The 24,704-nt window shown below is 42.7% G+C and overlaps 1 protein-coding gene across 5 annotated transcripts in view; it reads left to right on the top strand.

The window, feature by feature from the left end:
- The first annotated feature begins 763 nt into the window (after positions 1 to 763).
- LOC142378637 (potassium voltage-gated channel subfamily KQT member 5-like) overlaps positions 764 to 24,704 on the top strand; it is a 153,358-nt gene continuing 129,417 nt past the window's right edge. For 3 of the 5 annotated variants that reach the window (XM_075463369.1, XM_075463367.1, XM_075463366.1), the window contains exon 1: positions 764 to 1,277. In XM_075463369.1, coding sequence (XP_075319484.1) covers positions 937 to 1,277 — 341 coding nt within the window. In that variant the 5' untranslated portion in view covers positions 764 to 936. The remainder of the gene's footprint in view (positions 1,278 to 24,704) is intronic. The other 2 variants (XM_075463365.1, XM_075463370.1) reach the window with 1 other exon arrangement.

Raw genomic sequence — 24,704 nt, 5'->3', positions numbered from 1 at the left:
ACTTCAGCTGCTGTAACACAAAGTAAAGACAAGCTATTTTCAGCCCATTCAGCCTTTTGACCCACAGCTTTGTTTTCTGTGCGCACTATATAAAAAAAAGAAGAAAATCAGCCTTTCAGTTAATAATCACTTTTTTGGAAGAATGACGCGTTTTACAGCCACATGGTTAACTAATTTCATTAGATTCAATCAAAAGAATCTTCAATAAAATCTGACGTACAGAACATTTACGACTCGGTCTGAGTTTAATGTTATTTTGGTTGCACTGTAATAATTTCTGCAGATGTTCGGTGCGCCGTGCGCCTTTGTTTTGCAGTTCCTTCTCCAAACCCAGCAAGTGGAAAATTCATCTGGACCCATGTCACCCGATAGGCTTTTCTGAAATGTGCCATAATTTTGGAACTTTTTCGGGAAATTAAATTTCACGAGGAACGACGGTTTCTCATTTGGTATTTGCTTCGTCGCGAGTTTTCCTCGGAAAAACAAGGCAGCTCGTGCAGTCTAAGGCCGTTAGTCTTACGTGAGAGGATAAAATCTGGTTCCGCAGATAAAGTCGCTTGGCGCGGGGCGCTGATGCGCAGATCTGAAGCAACAGGCGGCAGCGCGCAGAGGAAACTGAGCCTGCGCTGAAATCTACCGACTCTCCTGCTTTCCACTCGCTGGCACAAAACTTATTTTGTCACCATCACGGACAGGACAGGAGGGACTGTGTGGGCACATTTACGCGCCGCGGCAGTTGTGTAAATGGGAGGTTGATGCGAGAGGAAAGAGGGCGGTCAGAGTGTGACGGCTAACAGCGCGCATGGCACAGCTCTCACTCACAGCTCCGCGCTTTGTACACTGTGCGTCGCACATGTGATTGAGTGGTCGTCTCGGGCAGAGGACACGCATGCTTGTGGACACCTCGGCGCACTTGCTGCCGGCTTTGGTGATGCCATGCCCCGGAACCACAGCGGAGAAGAAGGCGGCACCGGGCTCTGGATGAGGACGTCGCCGGGCCATCGTACCGAAGACTACGGCTTGAAAGATGTGGAGTCCGGGCGAAAGATGATGAACAACGTGGGAGACGGTCTGCTGTCACCGACCTCCACCGCAGGTGCCGGGGGGTCGGACAGCCTGTCGGGGAAGCAAGGGGCCCGGCTCAGCCTCCTGGGGAAGCCGCTCATATACAGCGCGCACAGCGGCCGGAGAAACGTGCGCTACCGGCGGGTTCAGAACTACCTGTACAACGTGCTGGAGAGACCCAGGGCCTGGGCGTTCATCTACCACGCGTTTGTGTAAGTTAATCTCCTCATTTGCATGCAGGCTCAGTTCAGCAGCTGCACACCTGTTGGTGGTCACAGCAGGAACGCCTTCAGGGCACATTTTTGGAGCGCAGGCTGGTTTGGTGCCGCAGAAACTGAAGAGGCTTTCTGTTCCCCTCTGCGTGCTCCCGCGTGCAGGGCTCTAAATGTTTCGCGTGTTGTGTTAAACATGAGCGCGTTTCCTCAGACTTTCAGCATTTCTAAGGTCCTCAGTGGTGAAGCTTCGCAGCGGGGTCGGTTTGTCCTGAGGGTCAAACACATCTTTGGCCCCTGTCGGCTTCACAAACAGCTGCACTTGATTTCCCGCGTGCGACTGTCGTTTAGGTATCATAACTGTTTCTAAGTGGAAGGAAGTTCTGACTGGCACATGCTGGCTGCAGGGCACCATCTTTTCTATGAGTGGGTCTGTGTTTGTCTTCGGGGGGAGGGGCCACCAGAAGAGGAGGACAGCTGTTTGATCTCAAGCGGCTCATGAAACTCATCACTTTTATTTTTAAAGCAGCTTTTGTCAGATTGTCATCAGCGTCGCTGGATGATCTAGCTGCAAGGGGGCAAGTGAGACAGTCATTCGTGTTTCAAAACTTCCTGCCTCAGAGGAAAGGCCCAGTCATGGCAGAAATGAGCAGTTTGAAACAAGTGTTGCAAGAGGAAGCTCGTCGTCTGAGATGGATGGTGATTAGAGTTTGTCCCGAAAGGGGGAAAAAAAATAGTCACGATATCCATAAAATTCTGATCAAACACAGAGCTGATGTCTGCAGAGATGCTGGCCCGTCTGTGTTGGAGATCAGGGTTACAGTCAGAGAGCAAAATTTTTTTTAGTTTTAATCGGACAGCTGCAGGTTTAGTCCCAGATAATGAAATCATCTGTCAGATTTGCACATTTCCTGCTGCAGATGTTGCTGTTGATGCTGATTTGACTTGAAACCAGTAAAGAAAGCCAGTAAACACAGGAAATGCTCAAAGACATAACAGAGAGGATTTTCCTAAATAGAAATGGAAGCTACTGATGAAAATGATTATTTTAACATTCAGTAAACTAGAAATGTTGATTTCTTGGCACCTGCGCATCATTCCTGTCAGGTTTGTTTGCACATCAAATAAAAGCCGAGATGCATGTTGTTGTTTTTTAGTGCTTTTTCTATTTATTTTTTTTTGTTGCATTTTCTTGTGAAAAAAAACAAAACAAAAAACACCCTGAATATTTAATTTTCAGATTAGAAGGTTTCAGCCGTCGGTTCAGCCCGGTTTCTTTGAGTCCTCTTCTTCTATTGAGGCCATAACTTAAGAGATGCACCAGTCGATTTGCTTTTTGTCCACCACGCTGTTTCTCTAAAAAGGTTGACTCAAGAATGCAAATGAGCACATCTTATGAAAGTGTTGACTCACGCACGCCCACAGGGATCTTTGAACGCAGACTCCCCGCTCTTCAGCGCTCATGAGCATTAGGAATGCATGGCCGGGTGGCTGTGAAGCCGGTGAATGATTCCCTTTCATTCCTGTGGCTGTGAGCTTGAACTGGAGACGTGGAGGGAACCCTGCTCTCACCCAGGCCTCTTCCGCCTCTCCTGCTCTGTGATGACTGCAGTTCTGATGGTTAGTGGTGCTGAAAGTTGCACTGGTCGGCTGATGGGACAATTGTTGCAGTCGAGCGCCTTCACCGCTTCACAGTTTATATCCCCTGAAAATATTATGTCCACGTTCACCTGTGGTTATTCACATCTTTCCCCCCATTTAAAGCATCAGCCGAATATTAATGGTGAAACAAAGTTTAAAGCAGAGATCGTAGCTCAGAGCGCTTTCACACTTTCAGCATCCACTGCTTTGCTTTTGAAGAAATATGTCATGTATTATAATTTGCAAAGAAAAAAAACTTGTGTGTTGGGGTCTCTCAGTAAATCATCTCATTAAAATAAGCCTGAGGCAAATAGTACATTTCCATCATTTCAGTTGACAATGGGGCAATTTTCTCTCTTTTATGGTTGAAATTGAAAACATAACCTTAATATTTCATTAGGCCGAAGCCAAATGTATCTATAAATGATGTGTAATTATTTATTGTGTTATGCGAGAAGCATGATTGTTGCAATCATGACGGTTAGGATGACAATCGGGAAGAAACAGAAAGCTCGATTTTTGCAGCTTAATATTTGCATGTTATCTGGATGCCTGCTCATCCAGACGTTTTCTCTAAAATTTGCATTTATTGCATACATCTCAGGGGAGATGTGTTTGCTTTCCGTTGGACTCCAGTAAAACACTCGGGTAGCTTTTAACAGCAGGTTGCAGGAGAGCAGTGACTGAGATTCTGCAGCGTGGTTTAGTTTCAGAGTTAAAGACAGAACCAGTCTGCAAACACGGAGATATTTATTTCAAAAAGCCTCAGCAGAAGAGATATGAGTTAAAGTACTGTTGTTGAGGTTTGTTGTCAGATTAAAGGCGGGGTAGGGGATCTTTTTCTGGAACATTTTTTTACATATTGCTTGAAATACTCTTCACACCCCCATTGCAACCAATTAATTAAAAGTTTTGATACAAATATGAAAAGTTTTAGTGGCCTCTAGAACGTACAATCTAGGAAAAACAGTATCCAATCATTGTGAACGGACCGTTCACAATGATTGGATTCTGATGCCGTCTATCAAACTGCAATCTGCTCCTCCCTCCCCCTCCTCCCCCCCCTGTGCGCGTACCCTGCTCCGTGAACGAATTACGCGTCCAGAAGCTTGGCAGGAAGCTAAACTAGAGCCAGCTTGGCTAGCACCTAACATTATTAAACGTATAGTTAGCATAAACTAAATATTAAATACGGCAACGATCGATGCTTGCTGTCAGAACAGCGCTCGTGCACCTTAGTGCTCTTGCGTGTTCATGTACTCTAGAGGCGTGCCTTCGGGGGAAAAATGAAGAAAAGGGTTGGGACTTTTTACCGGTGTATTTTCAAAATGCAGCTTCGCTGGACTCAAAATCCAGGATCTCCTACCCTACCTTTAAAGCTGCAGTCTGCAACTCTTTTTCAAGCATAATGCCTGGAACTAGGTCCCTCCAAAGCCAGCAGGTTTGTTTACAAAATTGCAGACCGGACCGGTAAAAGGTAGCCAATCAGGTTACGAGCTGGGCTCTGCTGCCTGTCAATCACCGATTGTGCACGCGCGATACAAGGTAGGCTCGTCCCCACGCTTATTTATCTAGACTATTGAACTTCATTACGGGCTAGTCTACTTACTGTGTCTTCCATGATCGCAAATGTCAGGTGAGTTGATGAATGAGGAGTCGTGTATGCGCATCTGGCGTGCACGTCTACGTGCACGAGTTCTCATGTGTTTTGATGGGGCGGGACAGGAAGTTGAATAACTTTTTATTTTTCGGTTAAAAAATAAGCATTTCTTGCATTTTGCGACTACGGAGGTCACCGTTTTCAACGTCAAGCGTTCTGATAGATCATGTAAACTCTTAAAATGTCAAAAATTAGGACTTTATGTATGACAACAACAAATCCTGCAGACTGCAGCTTTAATGTTGACGGGATCTTTCGTCACTATCATTTTGCTTAAAAGGTGAGGTTTTCTTTAAGGTTTAAAAATGAACAGCAACTCAAATGACTGAGAAGAACCGCAGAATTACCCTGGAGCTTGAAGACCTTTTGATTTACTCTCACTGCTTTTGTTGACTGTCATAGACATCCTGGACAGATTAAATGAACAAGACCGTGTAAACATTCCATAAAGTGAAGCGTGTAAACGGACTACATGTATGGAAGAAACTAATGTCGGACATGCATTTAATACACACCCTTACAGGGTTTTTTCTCAATAAGTACATTTTTTTTAGCTGCAAAGTATCACGATCAGCTGTCTGTGTGCGGTGTATAAACTGATGTGGTGTAAAATCCACAGTATACCTGAAATATATCAGGTTTAAGTTAGTTTTAAATGTGAAAACTTCCCTCTTCTGAAGCTCTCAGTAGCTGTTAGCCCTGTTAGCTGTTAGCAGACAATGTCTGAACCGCTGCTCATCACTTAAAAACCCTCTTCAATGTTTACCTGAACACTTAACTAAAAACTTAAAAGGTGAAAGTATGTCAGTGTTATAAAAATCAAACCGTGCTGCTGTATGTAGTTTAAATGCAGAATGCCTTCCAGGGGAAATGTGTCCTGATAAACTCAGAGAAACCTGCCTAATAGTCTGTAAGCTTTCCCACTAAACCACTGCGACTCATCAGGCCACCGGACTTCACGCCGGGTTGGACATGCATGTTGGCTCTTGCAGCATTTTGTAAAACGGTCACCTGGAGGGTGCACACTCACATCCTGTTCGACCCAACTTCACTTTCCTTACAGTCCCTGTTTGGTTTAGGTATTTAAACTACTTGGTTAGGTTTAGGAAACCATTTTCACTCGAAATAGTAAGAATCGTTCTTTTTCTGGCTTATTAGATGATGATTAAACGACTCCATCAGCAACAGCAAACGTAGTGGAAGTCGAGATGGATGAGACTCCATTTGGTCCCTTTCCAGATGTTTAATAATGAGGGTTGGATCTGAGGAGTTCGGAGCCCAGTTTAACACTGAGCTCTTACTCATGTCCCTCGAATGGTTCCTGAGCAGTTTTCCACTGATGTTGGGTCCAGATCCCGCTACCATCAGTGAGTGTGCTTTGTCGGCAGCAGTTTGAGGTAGATGGTCCTCATATATACAGCCCTGTTTTTTTTTACTTTTTTTATTTTTATTTTACTTTGTCCAGGTTCTGCAAAGTGCTCCGCAGTGAGTGTGTTTTTATTGTTTAATTCACACGACCACTGCAGCACTTCTTAGGGCTTTTTCTCTACAATCACCATCATCTGCCACCCCACTCCTCAGTGTATTGGGGGTAATGTTGGCTGCAGTGTTTGGCCCAAAGACGATTTGACCAGTGGAGGAGCTAACTAATAAGGAAACATATTTAATTCTGTCAGAATTTACGTCAGATTTCCATTTCTTCTACTTCTCACTAAATATTTGGGGAGGTGATAACCATCAGAATAACTCCAGGACCCATGTGTTCCCTGCAGAACCATGCTATTTTATAACAGGATTATAGTCTGAGTTAAAGGAAGATCTAATTAGTCTTTCCTCAGTGCCGTATGTGCAGAATAAAGTCCAGTCCAACCCATTTGATGACTCAGCTCAGGTGCACGGCGTGTGAGCATGTCCCCAGAGATAATTATGTGCAGTTGTATAATTTATGTATATTTTAAATAAGTTATTGTGTAGGTGCAAAAGCAGGTTTAAGTCCCGGCACATTTTTCCATAGAAAAACCTCAGAGTTATTCTAACCATCATATACTGTGTTTTATCAGCTGGATTTAATATAATCAAAGTCTCGCCTGAGTGCTGATGATTTATTCTGATGACAACATTTCTTACAGGTGTTTGTCTGGTTTCCTCTTGAGGACCTGTGTGTTTGTTACTAATTCAGCCAGCTGTACTGCTGTAACAGCCAGAGTGCTGCTTTGATAACTTACACAAGTTCAATTTCATCACCCGCTGCTTTGAGGAAGCAATAAGATAAAAAACAGCTCTTTTCCTTATCTGCCTCGTCTGAGCTGACACATTAGGAACAGGTCAGAGGAGCAAACAGGCTTACGAGCCTGCCCTCGCTGCATCCAGTTATCCTGTGTTTGACATACCCACAAAGCACCTGATCATTACTCCGATGCTTAAAGGTATATCTCACCTTCAACTATGTTCCGACTCAAATCCACGATTTGTGAAAAGAATGTTTGGAAATAGCCTAGTGCACCCGCTTTCAATTGTAAGTATCAGGATTTAGAAGATAATCTGAAAATAAAAAGCTTAAAGTAACGTAAATGAAAGCTCAGGAGAACAACAACAAATTACATATTTCACTGTGCCTTTATTTATTTTAAAAAGTAGCAAAAACTTAGTCTAGAATAAGGCAAGGCAAGGCCATTTTATTTATAGAGCACAATTCGTACACAAGGCAATTCAAAGTGCTTTACAGCTTCATAAAATCACAAGGCAATAAAATCATTAAAAAAAAAAAAAAAACTGATCCAGCAGCTTGTAGCAGCAGCTTCAGCAGCAGTGAGCTGAAGTAATGGTTTCCTGTGTGATGTTATCAGTCTCTCTCATGGTGGTGGAGGAATCTTGGCCCACTCTTCTTTCCAGCGCTGCTTCAGCTCATTGAGGTTTGCAGCATTGGTTTCTGCACAGCTCTCTGAAGGTCCCACCACAGCATCTCAGTCAGGCTGAGGTCTGGACTTTGACTGGACCATTGCAACACCTTGATTCTTTTCTTCTTCACACATTCTGTTGTAGATCTGCTGCTGTGTTTGGGATCTTTGTCCTGTTGATGAGCCAGTTTCAGCCCAGCTTTAGCTGTCGGACAGACGGCCTCACATCTGACTCTAGAACACTTTGGTATCCAGAGGAGTTCATGGTGGACTCAATGACTGCAAGGTGCCCAGGTCCTGTGGCTGCAGAACAAGCCCAGATCATCAGCCCTCCACCACCGTGCTTGACAGCTGGTATGAGGTGTTTGTGCCGATATGCTGTGTTTGGTTTCCTCCAAACGTGCTGCTGTGCTTTATGAGCAAACATCTCCACTTTGGTCTGGTCTGTCTCCAATCTCCCTCTGAAAGGTTCCAGAGGCCAAAAATCCAAGAGTGGTGAGGACCTGGACGTGTGGTGGAATTGTGTTTGATCGGCGTGTTTCTCTCTGGAGGTGTGGCTCTAGGAAGTTGCATATTTGCAGCAGCACAGTCCTTGGCAATCTTAATCGCGATGTCAGCCATTTGTCTGTCTCCACACGGTCTCTTCTAAGAGCCGCTGGTTACGCTTCCCATTGACCTTGTTATATACAGATTCAAATGAACCTTCAATTAGTGCATAATTTAAGTCAAACAGAATAATGTCAGCATCATTATGGGGTATAATGCATATATTTATTTATGTTTACTTCAAAGTAATTAAATATACAATCCATTAGTCAAGCAAACTTGATTGGAATAACAGCGGACTATTTTACGAAACTCCTTCGACAGCTCTGGATCACTCGTAAATTCTGTTCGTACCTGAAAGAAAACGTAAAATACGAAAAGATTGGTGAATGCGCAAATTCTCTTAAATCACTCGTACGCACAATTTAAGAACAAATCTGTGCGTACGAACAGTTCTTGCATGAGGCCCATTGTTCCAGAAGTCTTGTGGTTTGTTCAGATGCAGCTTTGCAAACCTAAGCTGTGCTGCCATGTTCTTTTTAGAGAGAAGAGGCTTTCTCCTGCAGCCCTTCCAAACAAGCCATACTTGTTCAGTCTTTTTCTAACTGTGCTGTCATGAACTTTAACCTTTAACATGCTAACTGAGGCCTGTAGAGTCTGAGATGTAGCTCTTGGGTTTCTGACCTTGGGGTGACCTTGCTGGGACGTCCACTCCTGGGAAGATTGACAGCTGTCCTGAATGTTTTCCACTTGTGAATAATCTTTCTCTCTGTAGAATGATGGACTCCAAATAATTTGGAAATGGCCTTATAACCTTTCCCAGATTGATGGGCAGCAACAACTGCTTCTCTAAGATCATTGCTGATGTCTTTCCTGTTTGTAGAGGCGTTCACGCTCAGTGATAGAATTTAAAATGAAAACCAGCGATGAAGTGAAGGAAGCTTTTATCTTCTGCTACTCAAAGGTAAATATCTTGCTCCGGCTTTGCTCACATGTACCCTGAAATTCCTCAGCTGCTGCTCCATGCTGCATACACTACGGCCTCTGCAAGCAGCATATTTTTATTCATTCCCTACATACAGCGGCGGCAGCAGCACTGAGCCAGTCTTTGTGCACGGCAAGTTGCGCCCGAGGTCCCAGCCTGCCCTCCTTCCTGCTCGCAAACACACATACAGTACTGCCATTCATCTCACCTCTGCATTAACAGGCCTTTATCCTTGCAAGTATGTTCAGGAGCAGGAAAATTGGGGGAAAAGATACAATTTTCCTCCACCTCAGGTTTCTGAGCTGACATGGCGAATACTCACACAGAGCGGTGACATGAACTCGCTGCTCTCACTTGTTTAATATCAGTTTATTGTTCGAAATATGTGGATTTACAGGCTGCAGTAAAGGATACTGGCTCATCCTGAAAGCTTGGTTTGTTGGGTGTTCCTGGCCATGTGAAACCAGCAGACACAATAAAATGTTTAGTAGACATCTGAGTGACTAATCAGATGCTGCTTTTAATCCAACTGCTGTTGTGCCTTACATTTTGAGCTTTTGTTTATAGTCCCTTTCAGGTTTGTCCTTCACTGTGGAATAATGAGCCTTTGTGCTGTTATATATTCAGCTCAGAAATCCATCTGAAAAACCTCCAATAATGTTCATACAGTTCCCGAACAGACTTCCAAGCATACTTCTATCTTTTTACAGCATCTCAGAACCTTTTGCCTCAGGCCTGCTGTCAGCTTTTGAGCATGTGACTAAATGAAAAGAATGCTGTTAACGCCACCAATTTGTGGTGCCTCAGTATCAAAGAAGAAGGGCTTTGATCAGAGACAAGATAAAAAAACTTTATTGATCCCACAGTGGGGGAAGTTCACCCTTACAGCAGCTCAAGATGACGTATAAGGGCAGTTTAGATTTTAGATTAAGTATACAAAACATTTTTATAGAAAAGATGACATTTTAAAATATTATTGCACAAGTTACAGCAGCAGCGTGAGCAGCGAGTGGGTATGAATGGTTACAGTGCAGCATTATACTGTGGAATAAAGGACCTGAGGAAAAGTTGTTGTTCACGATGGCGGACGGTTTGGTCAGAGCCCTTTCCCCCACCACCTCGATAAGAATCCAGGGGACAGCCACAGACTGAGATGGCTCTTTTTAATCAGTCTATGAGTCTGTTCTTAGGTCCTCAGTTTTGGCCTGCACACACCAAAAGATGCAAGCCTCCTCAGCAGGTATAAACGGGTCAGTGTTATCTGTCCAGTCCAATTTGTGATTTAGGTGAACACGTACTTGTATGTCCTCACAGCTTCACTGGGGTCTGTCAGTGAGGTCGTCCATGGATAGAAGTAACGTGACATCTTCAACCAGATGGTGGTCTGTTAACACTGCGTCAGTGCAAAGTGAGGAGCAGCAGTCGTGTCAAAAGGCTTCGTGGTGATGAGAAGATGTCCGATTCATCTGTGCTGGGACAGCTCATGTGTGTCTGAAAAAGATGGGATCGTTTGGGAAAAATGCTAATTAGCTTATAAACAATGATTCATGTGTATGACACATTTTCTTTTTTTTTCTTCTTTTTTTTTTGAAGAATATTTTTATTAAGTTTTCAACATGAATACAAACAAACAACAAAGTAAAACAACATGGCCACGAGAAACAAACAAACAACACATGTCTTGTGATAAACTCATACATCAACATACTGTGAGAATATCACTGGGAGGATGTGGGAACAAAGTACACACACACATGTACATTCACACAGAAGGAAGGAAACGCTCAGTCCTATTACAAAAGACAGCGATGTAGCAAATGCACAGTAGGGCAATAATGGAAATAACAGCCTATTTAGAGAGGAAATACTATTTTAAAGAATCAATAAATCATAAAATTAATCATAACTAAACTTAAATCCAGTCATATCACCCAAAAGCATCAGTTATCCAGTTTTCCTCATTACCATCTATCATTCCTTTTAATACAATGGTTGTGAGCCTTTTACCTACATATTTAAAGAAAGGGGTCCAAATCCTACCAAAGTCATCAATCTTACATTGGTATCTGTACGTCAGGTATTCCATTGATGGTAAGTCAAATATCATTTTGTGCCATCCTTTAATTGTAGGTGGGGCATTATCAATCCATTTAAGCAATATATTTTTACAAGCAGCAAATGTGAGAATACTGAACAGTCTTCTGTGACGAGACTCTTTAATATGATGACTTGGCAAGCCAAGAAGCAGAACCTGAGGATCAGCATCAAGCTGGACATTGAAAATCAAGTTAAGTTTGCCAACAATCTTACCCCAGTATTCCTCAATATGAATACATGTCCACATACAGTGCTTATAACTTCCCACCTCTACTTGACATTTGGAACATTTTTCAGACAAACTTGAGTTCATCCTGTGCCTAAGCTGTGGTGTAATCTGCAGGCGATGTAATATTCTAAACTGAGTCTCTCTGGTTCTGTTACATATAGAAATCTCTCTAGCTAACCTCCATAATTCCAACCATGTAGATTCATCTATTCTAAGATCAAAATCAGAATCCCATTTGCATCGAAGATGCTCTAAGTCCACATTGCTAACAGATGAGCATAGCATATCCCGGGCCAAGAATTGCTTTCTTGCCACGATCAAGAAGCAACCGTTCTATCTGTGAAGTCTGACAGTCAAAGTCATATCTGCTCTGATTCTGGATGAAGCTGCGCCATTGCAGATACCTGAAGAAGTGGTTGCTAGGAAGATCATATTTCTGTCGAATTTGTTCAAATGTGAGCATCACTCCTTTATCAAATAAATGTCCCAGAGTTAAGATCCCCTTCTCCTCCCATATCCTAAACCCCATGTCTGAGTGGGCTGGGGCAAAATCCATGTTCTGGTATATCGGAGCTAGCGAGGACAATATTCTAGAACGACCCTCCAGCTTTCTTATTGCTTGCCAGGCTCTTAGAGTTGTTGACATTAAAATGTTTTTGTCTCAAGCTACCTTAACTTTCTTTGAGTCCAAAGAAAATAAAAGACTCAAGAGGCCATTACCCGCATTCGCCGTTTCCAGATCTAGCCATACCGATTCTGGATCATTGTTAATCCAATCTGCTATGTATCGAAGCTGTGCAGCCAGCTGATAAAGCCTAATATTTGGGACGGCCTCCCTGATCCACAGACATATGCAGTTTAGCCATTTTTTGTCGTGGTTTTTTCCTGTTCCAGATAAATGAACTGACCCAGCCATTTACTCTTCTAATTGTTTTATTACTAAGTAAGATGGGGACCATTTGAAAGTGATAAAGAAGTCTTGGTAGAATATTGATTTTAAATAAAGCTATTCTACCCATCATTGACAGCGGAAGCGATATCCATCTGTCCAGGTCATCACATATATGTTTTAACAGAGGTTCAATGTTCGCCTTATACATTGCATCTAATGATGGGGTGATAGAAAACCCCAGATAGGTAAAGCCTGCGGGTGACCATTTAAAATGACAAGAGATGGGCTGGGACAAATTACCCAATGGCATAATTTCAGACTTAGAAAAATTAATCTTATACCCTGAGAATTTACTAAACTGATTTATCACCTCCAAAACAGCTGGTATAGATTTTGTTGGATTAGTCATTATATCATCAGCATATAAGGCTATTTTATGATTTTTCTCCCTGACTGAAATTCCAGTGATATCTGGACTATTCCTTATAGCTTCTGCAAGGGGCTCGATCGCCATGGCAAACAACAGTGGGGATAAGGGGCACCCCTGCCTCGTTCCCCTACCCAGAGGAAAGTAAGATGAAAGCTGGCCATTTATCCGAACAGCAGCCAGTGGTTTGTTATATAACAACCTAACCCAGCTGCTGAAAGTATCACCAAGCCCAAAGGCACTCAAGGTGGAAAAAAGAAATTGCCATTCAACCCTGTCAAAGGCTTTTTCGGCATCTAGACTTATTACCATGCTGGACAACTTCTGTTGACGCGAAAGCTGAATTATATTCAACAACCTCCTCATATTATTACAGGAGTTTCTGCCAATTATGAACCCTGACTGATCTGTGTTGATAATGGAGGGCAAGACCTTCTCAAGACGCCGCGCGAATATTTTAGACAATATTTTAAAATCAACATTTAGGAGACTAATAGGTCGATAAGAGGGACATTCATTGGCTGGTTTTCCCTTTTTAAGTATGAGGCTAATATTAGCTTCTATTAGAGATCTTAGCAGAGAGCTTCTAATAAATGATTAGTTTAGCATCTCCAAAAAGGGATCGATAAGTTCTGCTTTAAATTGTCTATAGAACTCACTGCTAAGGCCGTCTGGGCCTGGAGATTTCCCTGATTGTAGAGTTTGTAATGCCTCTAGAACCTCCTGCCTTACAATTGGACCATTTAGCTCCTGTTTTTGTTCCTCTGTTAATTTAGGTAAAGTAAGCTTCGACATAAATCTATCAATCAGCTCCTGAGTCTCTGGGGGCTCTTCACTGCTATATAACTGACTATAAAATTCCTTAAATTTGCTACAAATATTACCTGTGTTGGACATACTAAGTCCATTTTTATCTTTAATTGATGAAATTGTCTGGGAGTCAGTCCTCCTGTTCACTAGTCTTGCCAGATACTTACTTGGTTTATTACCATATTCATATAATCGTTGTTTAGCAAATCGAATACTCTGTTCTGAAGGGAATTTAGAGATGCTCTTGTGGCCAACATTGCTTTCATATTAACATCAGAGGGGTGTTGAGTATATGTCTTCTCCAAGTCGATGAGTGTTCCTTCTAATTTCCGTTGGGTTTCTAAAGATTTACGCTGTTTACTCCTAACATAGGAGATAATAAGGCCTCTAGAATAAACCTTACAGGTCTCCCATAATACCGATGGAGTTATGTCTGGAGTTTTATTTATTTTGTAGAATATGTTAAATTCTGATTTAAAGTAAGAAATGAAATTGGGATCACTAAGTAAATACGGATTGAACCTCCAGGAGTTATAAGAGCATTGTTTCTCTGAGAAAAGCAGCTGTAAAAATAGTGGGCTGTGATCAGAGATAGAAATAGATCCTATATCGCAGGACACAACAGAGGACAGCATTACATTTTCTTTTTTAAAGTTCCAGGCAGCCCGATTCTGTTTCATAGCTTCGTATGCCGAGGATTGTGTAACACATACTCTATCTGATTACTATATTTCAAAGCATGCAAGTTGTAGCTTCTTTCAGCCTGACATTTCCACATTTGGGCTGCACGGTGGTGTGGTGTTAGCACCGTCGCCTCACCTGAGTTGCAGGTTCGAATCCCGGCTGGGGCCTTTCTGTGTGCAGTTGGCATGTTCTCCCCGTGTATGCTTGGGTTCTCTCCAGCTTACTCCCACCATCAGGTTGAATGGTGATTATAAAATGTCCCTCGGAGTGAGAGTGCATCATTCTTTGACTCTGTGTGGCCCTGTGATGGACTGTTCAGGGTGATACTGTCCCCCGCCTCTCGCCCAGTGACAGCTGGGATAGGCTCCAGCCCCCTGCGACCCTGAATTGGATTAAGTGCAACTCTTTCATCTTAAGCAACTTATATTGCTGCCTTCATGCTTACTTGCAGCTCAATTGGGCGCAGAAAGCTGCTCAAGCACCACTTTTGTATGTGTACAAGTGGAGATAAGGATCAACAGCTGCTTGTGACACAACTGTCACAAATATGTAGGTTCTTTTCAGCTGACACACAGCTGATTAATGCAGCGAGTTGTGATTTTTGGTCATTTTTGGACAACAATAGAGAATCACCGTGTTTCTGCTGAACAAACAGTTTCTCCATCAAGACGACAGCCGAGACAAAGTTTTCCAAGATGACGCAAAAACTTGAAGTTGAATTTTGTGAAACTAGGCGGAGAGGTGGAGCTTGGCAAAGGAAGAGCCGGTCACATTTTGATTCAAGATTCAATTTATGTAGAATTACGTCAGATTTCATAATGAAATTAGAGATGTAGTCTCATGAGAACTGTGTGTGTGGGGTGGAGGGGGATTGCACTTATTAATCTCACACAAACATTTCTTTCCAGGTTTTCTGAAGTTATTTAAAAGGTTTTCTTTGGCTGCTTTTCACACACTTTCAGTCCAGTTCTTGTACCTTGTTTATTTTTTCTTTGTTAAGCCACTTAAAGGGGTAGTCCGTTTTTTTTTTTGTTTGTTTGTTTTTTAAACCTCAAGGTCTAGGTTTAAAGAAAAACTAACTTCCCCATTAACTCTGACCTATGAATCCTTCAGGCAGAATAAAGGCTCCTAACTCAAGGGATGAACCAGTGTTGTGTCGACACATAACGGACAACTTAGCAAAGAAGCCATTTTAAATTGGATCTTTAGGCACTTTGTTCCCAGCAGCCTGTCACAGAGACACATCATTTGTTCCCATTTCTTTAGTTGCATCTATGAAAAACAGCAAAGATAACACAGTCTGACAGACAGAAAATAGGATTTCTGCAGCAACAAGGTGATTTCCAAAGAGCTGTTAGCTGAAAACTTGGCATATGACAGAAAGCTTATCTAAGAGGGTTCAGGCTGTGTTGAAGAATAAAAGGTGCTCAGACCAAATATTCACTTTCAAACTGCTTAGAATTATAGCAATACAGAACTCTGTTTTTGCCTTATTTAATGTATAATTATGTTTGTATGAAGAAATGAGGGTGACTCATATTGCACAGTGCTGGAGATGCAAATCATTTTGGCTGTTTGAGGACGGTCACAGCTGATGGGGACTGCCGGCTGCAGGTTTCATGTTTCAAACATGAGTTTACTCTGAGGGAGTTCCCCTTGCTCCGTTGTCAGAGGTGAATGAAGCCAGGCCTTGTGCACACGCATTTTCACAATCGTGCATCAGCTAAAAGAAGCATTATTTACTTGAACTACACCTGTTAGTGTCCTCTGAAAAGCTGACTTTCTCTAACCTGCAGTCAAAGAAGCAACCAGAGGTTAGTCAGTGGCGTCAAAGTGAGATTAATTCTCTTGAAAGATCTGCAGGAACACATTTCCAACACCCGGCGTTTCCAGCTTACCGGCATCACTACAGAGAGGTCTGTCCAGTCTGGACTGGACCTCACAGACGAGGACTTTTCTACCTCACTGCCCTTTAAGTCTGTCTGATGAGAGGGTTTTTGTCACTGATTGTCCCCACCAGTCATTTAACAGGTTGCGGTTAGTATGAGAGGTTTTGAGTGAGTCACTTCTAGTGTGAGGATTAGATGCTCGACTTACTGCCTCCCCAGTATCTCAGCTCCCCTCTTCATATTTACAGAAATACCGCCTGTGATTTCTTGTTATTTCTCCTACAAATAGATATTTCTGCTCTCAGAATTACAGAGGCGTTATTTCAGATTGATCCGTACCATTTGTTGTGTGTGCTGTCTGAGTGTTGAACATGCGTCTCCTGGGAGTCTTCATTGCCTCTCTCCTCTCATCATCTCTCTCTCCAGAGAGTGCTGTTTATGTCTCCTTCATCAGTGTCGTTGTTAGCGCTCTGAGGGGCTGGTCTTGAGGCCAAATAGAAGACCCTGCACAGGCCCCGTCCTCTCTTTCAGCCTGTTTTCACTGCAGTGTTAGTCCCCCCCGGTCTGAGTGTTAATCACCCACGTGCCGGCAGATGCTTTCCTTTAGGCGACTGATACAGAGGAGGCAGGCCACTCGACTGGTATTAGGATCGGAGTGTGGCGGTTCATCAGACGTGGATGGCTCACGCAGGCAGATTGATCAGTGGACTGCCGACGTGCTTTAGAGCACACACACATGCAGCCTTTTAGTATATTATGTAAGCAGCACCAAGAACCTCTTAAAGCATCTGAGCAATCCCAGAAATGAGGTTGCAATTTTGAGCTTTTTTGTGTTGCCATAGTAACAGATGTTGCCTTCTCAAGCTTAAGCAGGTTTCAGAGGGCGAATTTAAAAAAAAAAAAAAAAAAAAAAAAAAAAAAAAAAAAAAAAAAAAAGCTTCTGCCTGAAAGTGCATTTTGGCCGTGCTCTTTGGCGTGCTGAGCCGCCATGGCCAACACTTGGCGACGGCTGACACAAACTGTGTCCTTCCATGCTATATTTAGACATGGATCAAATAAGTTCAGCGTTCTGTTTGCCAATTAATCTTAATTTTGCAAACGATTACTATCAGTCATATATGTGGAGTTTATCACCCCGTTTCATTGAAGGCTTCAAATATTTAACTGACGTCAGAAAGACCCATAAAAGTGAAATGCCGCAGGAAAGACGTGGTTAGAAATAGCACCACAGTGTCCTATTCTGTTGTGACGGGAAAGAGGTTCAACACTACGTCAGTCCCACTCTGTGATGGATGGGGGGGTGTCCTGTGCAAGGACAGCAGATTTACTTCCATGTACAGGCCCAGCCAGCCTGACAGGGTGAGCATCCCTGCTGAAAACTGGTTCTGTGGTGGGAGAACAGCAGCACATCAGGGAGATGTGGCGCCGGGCCACGCTTCTGGCGCCGAGCTTGGCAGGAGCCTGGTAGAGCTGCATCGCAGTGGGTGACAGGCCAGAGGCCCTCTGACCTTCCTGTCTTACCCACAGGGGAAGCACTACAGCTGTGGAGCCAGCCTGTCCCTCAGTTCCCCCGAGCAAACACCACAGTCTGTAAAATGAAGAACTGAAAGAGAGAACGGCAGATACACGACAACGTGAGCAAAACCATACAAGAGGAAATGGCAGACACGCTTTTTTCTGCTCTGCCTCATCGTCGCTTCCTTTTTCCTGTTGCATTACTGCAGCTCATCGGAGAATCTTGAGCCGTCTTGAAAAAATTAATTTGCCAGACGCAGGAAGGACTTTTCCTCAGCTGTGCGGCAACAGATTTCCTCTTTGTACCTCACTTGTCTGGTCCTCTCCTCCCTTTTCTCTCCATTATTGTACATCATTTGAAAATCTGTGAATAAAATAAGGTGACACACACCTCCCCTCACACCTTCTACATATAGCTTGGAGTGTGAAAACCTGATCAAATCTACCTCCGTCTTCAGTGGTGGAACAATTGCGGACAGGGCCCAGGGGCAAAACATCCCGACCGGGCCCCCTCGTTCCGGTGCGCACGCACGTACACCCACACGCGCGCGCGCTTATTAAAGCATGTCCATCTCATCCATCGAGTGACGAGAAAAGAAGACTATTTTTTTACGCCAACCCTCCCCATTAATCCGGGCTTGGGACCGGCACCTGTTTGTGCTGACTGCATCCAAGTGGCTGGATTAGGCTAAACTATATACATTATTTGCAAAGATTGCAACAAAACATTTCGGAATGTTTAAACATAGAACATTGCGATGCAAACAAACTGGGAACTATATACACGTGCTTTTTTTTTTTTTTTTTTTGGTTGAGTGGGTGAGGGCCCTGGGTCCAGGGGCAGTTGCCCCGCCCGTCCCGCCTATAGCTCCGCCCCTGTCCGTCTTGTATTGGTATCAACGAATTGATGAATTTAGTCGAGCTAAAGTCTGCAAACACCTTTTATGATTTAAACCACTTCCTCCTAATTTCGAGAACCGGTCATGTTAAGTCATGTTCCAATGGGAGGCAAAGCAAGAAAGAAACAAAAGACTGCAGGCCAATTCATTTCCATTTGTTACTGTAATAGCTAAGAATCCGTCAGATTAGCATACATAACCTCCTAGAGGTGTAATTTCCTCTGATAATGTACTCAGACCACTAATACCCTGGCAATGCCGAGAGATTTTAAGCTAGCTTATTTTCCAGTTTATCATGAACTGTAAGCTCAGCAGCTAGCTCCATTTAACTCATACCTGCATTTAAAAGCCGCTTTCGGACAGACCGTTCTAAGAAAGTAGTTATCAGAACTACCCTCCTCGAATTTCGTTCTGATAACTATCCTTCCCCAGCGGAACTGTTTCAGTCTGCATTCGCACATGAGTCGGGACCTGATAGGGACTGATGCGCTGCGCGCAGCCGTCTGCTTCAGTGACGTGTTAGCCGTTAGCCGTTTAGCTACATTCAAACACAAAACAAAACGGTAAAAGTAAGGAGAGTAGAAAAAACGCCACCAAGAAGCTAATATGGAGAGCAGGGAGGCCACTGTGTTTATGGTCTGCATGATGGTGATATTAATCATGGACAATCACATCAGGCGTCTAATATCGAGGCTGGAAAAGCTCACAGAGAGAGTCAGGAGATACTTTTTCATTTCATGAAGGAAGAAAGGAGAGCAGAGCGCTGCAGACAAATGAGACCAGTGTAAGTTTAACTTATTATACACCCACCGGTTGTGTCTGTGTCATATGAGGAAACATTTCAGCCGTGATAGCATGACATGGGGCGTAGCTACCGACCACCACACACCTCCGTCAGATTCGTTCTATAAGAACTATGAAAAGACCCGACCTCGGAGAAGGAGCTAAATAGTTATAGGAACTAAGGGAGAAAGCCCCGAGTTCCTGTATGTCCGAACACGGGAGAAAACGGCCCCGCGGATTAAAAGGTTATTAGAACTGCCAAAGGTTCCTACAGTCCGAAAGCGGCTAAAGTTACAGTATCATGCTGTAAATGCTGAACGTCGTTTAAGACGGATGTCGGCAGTCCATCGGTCAGCTTTGTGTTATATCCGACTCGCTGAAGAGGTCACGGGTCTGCTCGGTGAAGCCATTAGCAGAGAAAAGAAGCTGTGGGGAGCGTTCTGTGATTAAAGGCTCTTTGTCGAGCACAGACTGAACGTCTGTCTCAGTGTCTTTTTTTGTCCGACATGTTGAATCACCCTCAGATTGTCCACTCCGACACGTTACTCTTATTGGCTGCTCAGTGTAGTGAACATGTCACACTTAATTTTTTCTAATTTTTATTCTTCATTTCTCCAAAACAAGCAGCACTTTGACACCAACATATCCAGGTGAAGAGAATTAACTAAATACCTGCTGATAATCATGATTCAGAACAGACTGCATATTAGAAAAAAAAAAGCCCTTTGCTTATTTCTTTCGATGCAGTCTTCCTCTTTCCTTTATTGTATAAGGTACATACATGGATGTATAAGTGGATGGTGCCCAGTGGCGGCTCCTGACATTTTTTTTAGGTAATGCAATTTCCAGTCTGTGAAAGCTGCATCAGAGTGTGCTGTGCGAAGCTGAACTGATTGCACCGATGCAAACCTGTTATGTTCTCACACAGGAAATAAAATGTCCAATCGTCCAGAAACTCCTTGTCTTCCTTAAATAAACACAACGCAGAGTCGAGGGGTTATTTGGTCTTCCAAAAACCAAAGTGACTGCAATTTCCCCCGTTATGTCCATAAGTACCATAAAAGTCCATAGGACTGAGGTATATTTGTCTAGGTAGCATAATTTATTGTAATAATTTTAAATAATGTTTTGTTATTTTTTGCATAATTTGCCAATCAGTTAATATTACACCTTAACCATTATTTATTTATTTTCCTCATATTGTTCCAGGATTCTATGAAATAAGTAAACACATAAGCTCTTAATGATAAGATTCATTCAATTTTCATTCTAAAGAATGTAATTAAAATAACAACATATAAATCCAAGTCAAGTGTTTATTGAAGTTTTGGAAAATATGACTTAGAAAAGTATAACCAATTGTCAAACATGGTTAAGTGCAACTTACTTATGTGAGATTTCTCTCTTTTTTAAATATAATACTGCACCATTAACAATGAATGTGTCATTATACATTTTGCTATTATTGTCAACATTGTATAAAAGATTTAAATCATTACAAGTCAATGATTGAGCACAAAAGGGTAAGTTATTTAGCTACATCAAATACTACCTGGAAAAATAGCAGGGTTGGTGGAGCCCTGGGTTTCATCTTTGCCTCGCAAGGCGAGCTCGAAAATCCTGCAAAATTCTTCCAAACTTCCTTCTCCGCATTAGTACGACGACTAAAGGGTACTTCTGTCAGAAACACTACCGTATTGTTGCACTCGACACTCGCCATCTTCTTCATAGAATGTTTTTTTTTTTTTTTCTTTATTGAAAACCACAATGTTACAACAACAAGTAGAATGTTCATGGTCCCGCGCAACAGACATATGACGAAAGCACGTTGTGCGTCGTTTGTGCGAGCACATAAACCCTCATAGAAAATGCATTGGGAGCAGGATTTTTGAAAAAAACCGAGGTCCCATTCATGTCAATGGGAACTTCCTGGTGCAAATTCGACCCTGACAGAAATCGCACAAAATGGGTGTAGCAACACCAGGCGCGACCTTAATCTGATTGGACAATGACATATACAACCAGTTTGCCTACAGCAGATCAGTCCCACCTTAGCAACTAGTTTAAAAAAAAAAAAAAACTCGGTGCCGCCTCTCAGCCGGCACGCCGATTTTTCCCAGTGGCCACTCATGGTATTGCAACAAAAAAAAAAACCCTGTGGCCCAAAAAGCATTTTTCCTATAGACCGCAATAGTAAAAGAGATGCCTGTAAAACTGTTCACAGGACCCCTCCAGCTGTAACCGCTGTTATTTACTAATTATATATCATATGATATATCTATCTATAATAATACTATCTTTGTATTCTATATTTTTAAGTCATGGACTTTTTATCCGTCAAAAACGTCCAGAAAAGCCCCAGAAAAGTCTCTTTTCCCATTGTGACGTCACAGTTGTGCACGTCCTCATTGCCCCGGGGCATGATGGGAGGCCCCAAAGCATCATGGGGGGTGACTCTACTGCGCATGCTCCATGGGCCGCATAACGCGGAAGTGAACCCGGAAGTCAGAAATTTTTTCAGCGTATGCTCCAGGCGAGCAACTCCACTGAAATCAACGGCGGCCATTTTACAGTCCAGTATCCAGATAATATAATACATTCATGGGTACATACTGTCCCCTTCTGCACCTGCCAGCTATATCTTCTTGTGCAGGCGTAGATTCATCTTTTTGCCTTTTTTTTTGTCTTTTTATTGCCCATATGCTGGCGACATGAGGAGAGACTGCAGAGGGGCTCTCAACGCCGCTGGTTCTTCCCATCGGTTTGGTGCACAAGAGGCCTTCGAACAGGACTTCTGTGAAGTAATCGGGGAAATAAGGTCTTTACTGCTTTGTTTTGTGGCTCATGCTGAACAGAATGCTGTACTGGCAGCAGGGTTGAGGGGGAGGGGCCAACTTGGGGTGTCTTGTTTATAGTCTGTCATGAAACTGTGGCTTGAGATGTGTATATAAATATATATATATTTATACAGATATGTGAAACCCACATTGTGTCCCACAATGATAAAGCATATGTGCTGGGGCTGAGCCACAGAGCTCACCGGCCCAATTTAACCCCTCTCTTTGTGATATCAGACTGACCTCCCGCTCTCGTGCATCATGGTAGCTCCAAGCAGCCCGTGAGCCAGCACGCACTCCTTCTGTTTGGGAATCACTTTGAGCTTCATTCAACCCATAAACCAACAGCCAACACAGAGGCACCATATTCTATGTTATTTATTCATCGTGATCATCAGGTATTACTCATGGCCCCTGCCATCATGTCACAAACACTGCAGGAAAGGTTTGACCACAACTTTGAAAGCAGCTTGTAATCATTTATTTATTTTTTTTTTTAAATCGGTTTAACAGAAATCAAACATGTTTCGTTGCCACCGTCGTGCCTGCCATCCCTTTTTGAAATCACGTTTTAAGCCTGCGTGAAATAAATGTTAAAGGTCAACAAATTTCTGTCTGATTCTGTGAGAAGAAACTGTGTTTTCTGGTCAACCTCGATCTATTGCATAGTTCTGATCCCGTCCTCAGGCATAACCGAGTCCCCAGAACTGTTCCAAGACTCACTTTCCCACACAGCCACAAAACCCGAACAATTTCTTCTCTTATGTCCTCACAAAATGAGACGACGCAAAAGTCAGAGGATAGAGGTTAAAGTGCTGAGGTATGAATGAACGCCAGGGTGCTTTTAACCATTACACTGCTCCGTTAGCACTTTCTTGTAGCTGACTTGTCAGAACACATTAGTGGCACGTTTGCTGCTGAGGTCACCTCGGGCGAGGTCCTGTGTCATCCAGAGAGAGGAAATGCTGTGTGTGTGTGCGTGAAACGAAGGTTGCTTGGCTGAAGGAGGGAGAGATCACACACATGCCGCTGACATGAAGAGGTTGTCATGTGCCTCTCCTCTTTTGATTTTTTTTTTTTCCACAGCCTCTGGTAGTGTGTGTGCAGCATTTTTTCCTGCAGGATTGTTATGTCAGCTCCTACGGCTGCAGCAGGGTGATGCTTCTCATAATCCTCCTGCTTATTTGAAGTGTAATCAGCTGTGAGTACACGCAATATCAGCATCACAAAGGGAAAATTTAGCACCCTGACAAACACAACAGTGGATCTTGTTTGAAAGACAAGGACAAGGATCTTGTTTGCACATCTAGCGCAAGCTCTGGTAATATGTGCTTTTATGAGTTTCTATAACTACACAACAAAAAAAAGTGTCCCGATTCATCAATCGGCAAATTTTTGTTGCATCAGATAATGCAAAATGTTGCAGAAAATTGTGCTACGCAAAAAAAATTAGGCTTATTATTATAAACATAGGAAAATTGCAGCAGAAAAAGAGGGAAATTATGGTACAATAATGGATTCGTCCAAGAGCAAGAAAACAAAGAAACACGTGTCAAACGATGCTCAGCTAAGCTACCATCCACTGATGTTATCAAAATGAGCACAAAGGCAAAAGATAAAACAAGTGTGATCAGAGAACACAGCCTCTGCCAAGGCCGATGCTTTTCAAAGCCGTTTCACTCTTTTAACCCACCATGCAGAACTGTGATAAAGTCTTGAGCCTCCCCTCATTTCTTTTTTATATATTTTCCTTCCAAGCAGCCAGACTTTCTTCTGATCTGTTGAAGATTAGAGCAATAGTTCTCCTGGCTGTCTGAAAGTCTTTCAAGATTATTTCTTTGGACATTTTTTTTTTTTTTTTTTTTTTTAACCAATTTTCAGTCCAGTTCTTGTACCTGATCCTTTTCAGAATTATGTGATTTTAATGTTTGTTTGTTTAGCCACTTAAAACTGAATCATTCAGGCATTAAAAAGGCTCCTAACTCAAGGGATGAACCAGTGTTGTGTCGACACATAACAAACAACTTAGCAAAGAAGCCATTTTAAATTGGATCTTTAGGCACTTTGTTCCCAGCAGCCTGTCACAGAGACACATCATTTGTTCCCATTTCTTTAGTTGCATCTATGAAAAACAGCAAAGATAACACAGTTTGACAGACAGAAAATAGGATTTCTGCAGCAACAAGGTGATTCCCAAAGAGCTGTTAGCTGAAAACTTGGCATATCTCAGCATGGTGTGCAGTGTGTCCTTAAAACATTTGAGGAAACTGGACAAGTGGAGGACAAAAGAAGAAGTGTCAGGCCTAAAGAACTATCTACAGCAGATGAACAGGATCTGAAAGTGATGTCCTTAAGAAAGAGGAACAAATCCAGCAAAGACCTGACACAGGAGCTGAGAGATGCATCTGGACCTTCAGCTGATCCATCTGCTGTGTCCACGCTACACAAAGCATTGAGAATTAAAGTGGGATTCATTTTTTTTTTGTTGGCTAATAATAATAATAATAATAATAATAATAATAATAATAATAACAACTTGGACTTATATAGCGCCTTTCAAGGTACCCAAGGTCGCTTAACTAAAGAAAAGAAGGGTAGACCTGAAGGGGTGGGTTTAAGAAGAGTAGGACATAGAG

The sequence above is a fragment of the Odontesthes bonariensis genome, chromosome 4, assembly GCF_027942865.1.
Source record: "Odontesthes bonariensis isolate fOdoBon6 chromosome 4, fOdoBon6.hap1, whole genome shotgun sequence".
Lineage (NCBI taxonomy): Eukaryota > Metazoa > Chordata > Actinopteri > Atheriniformes > Atherinopsidae > Odontesthes > Odontesthes bonariensis.
This window is presented reverse-complemented; position numbering and strand designations above follow the sequence as displayed.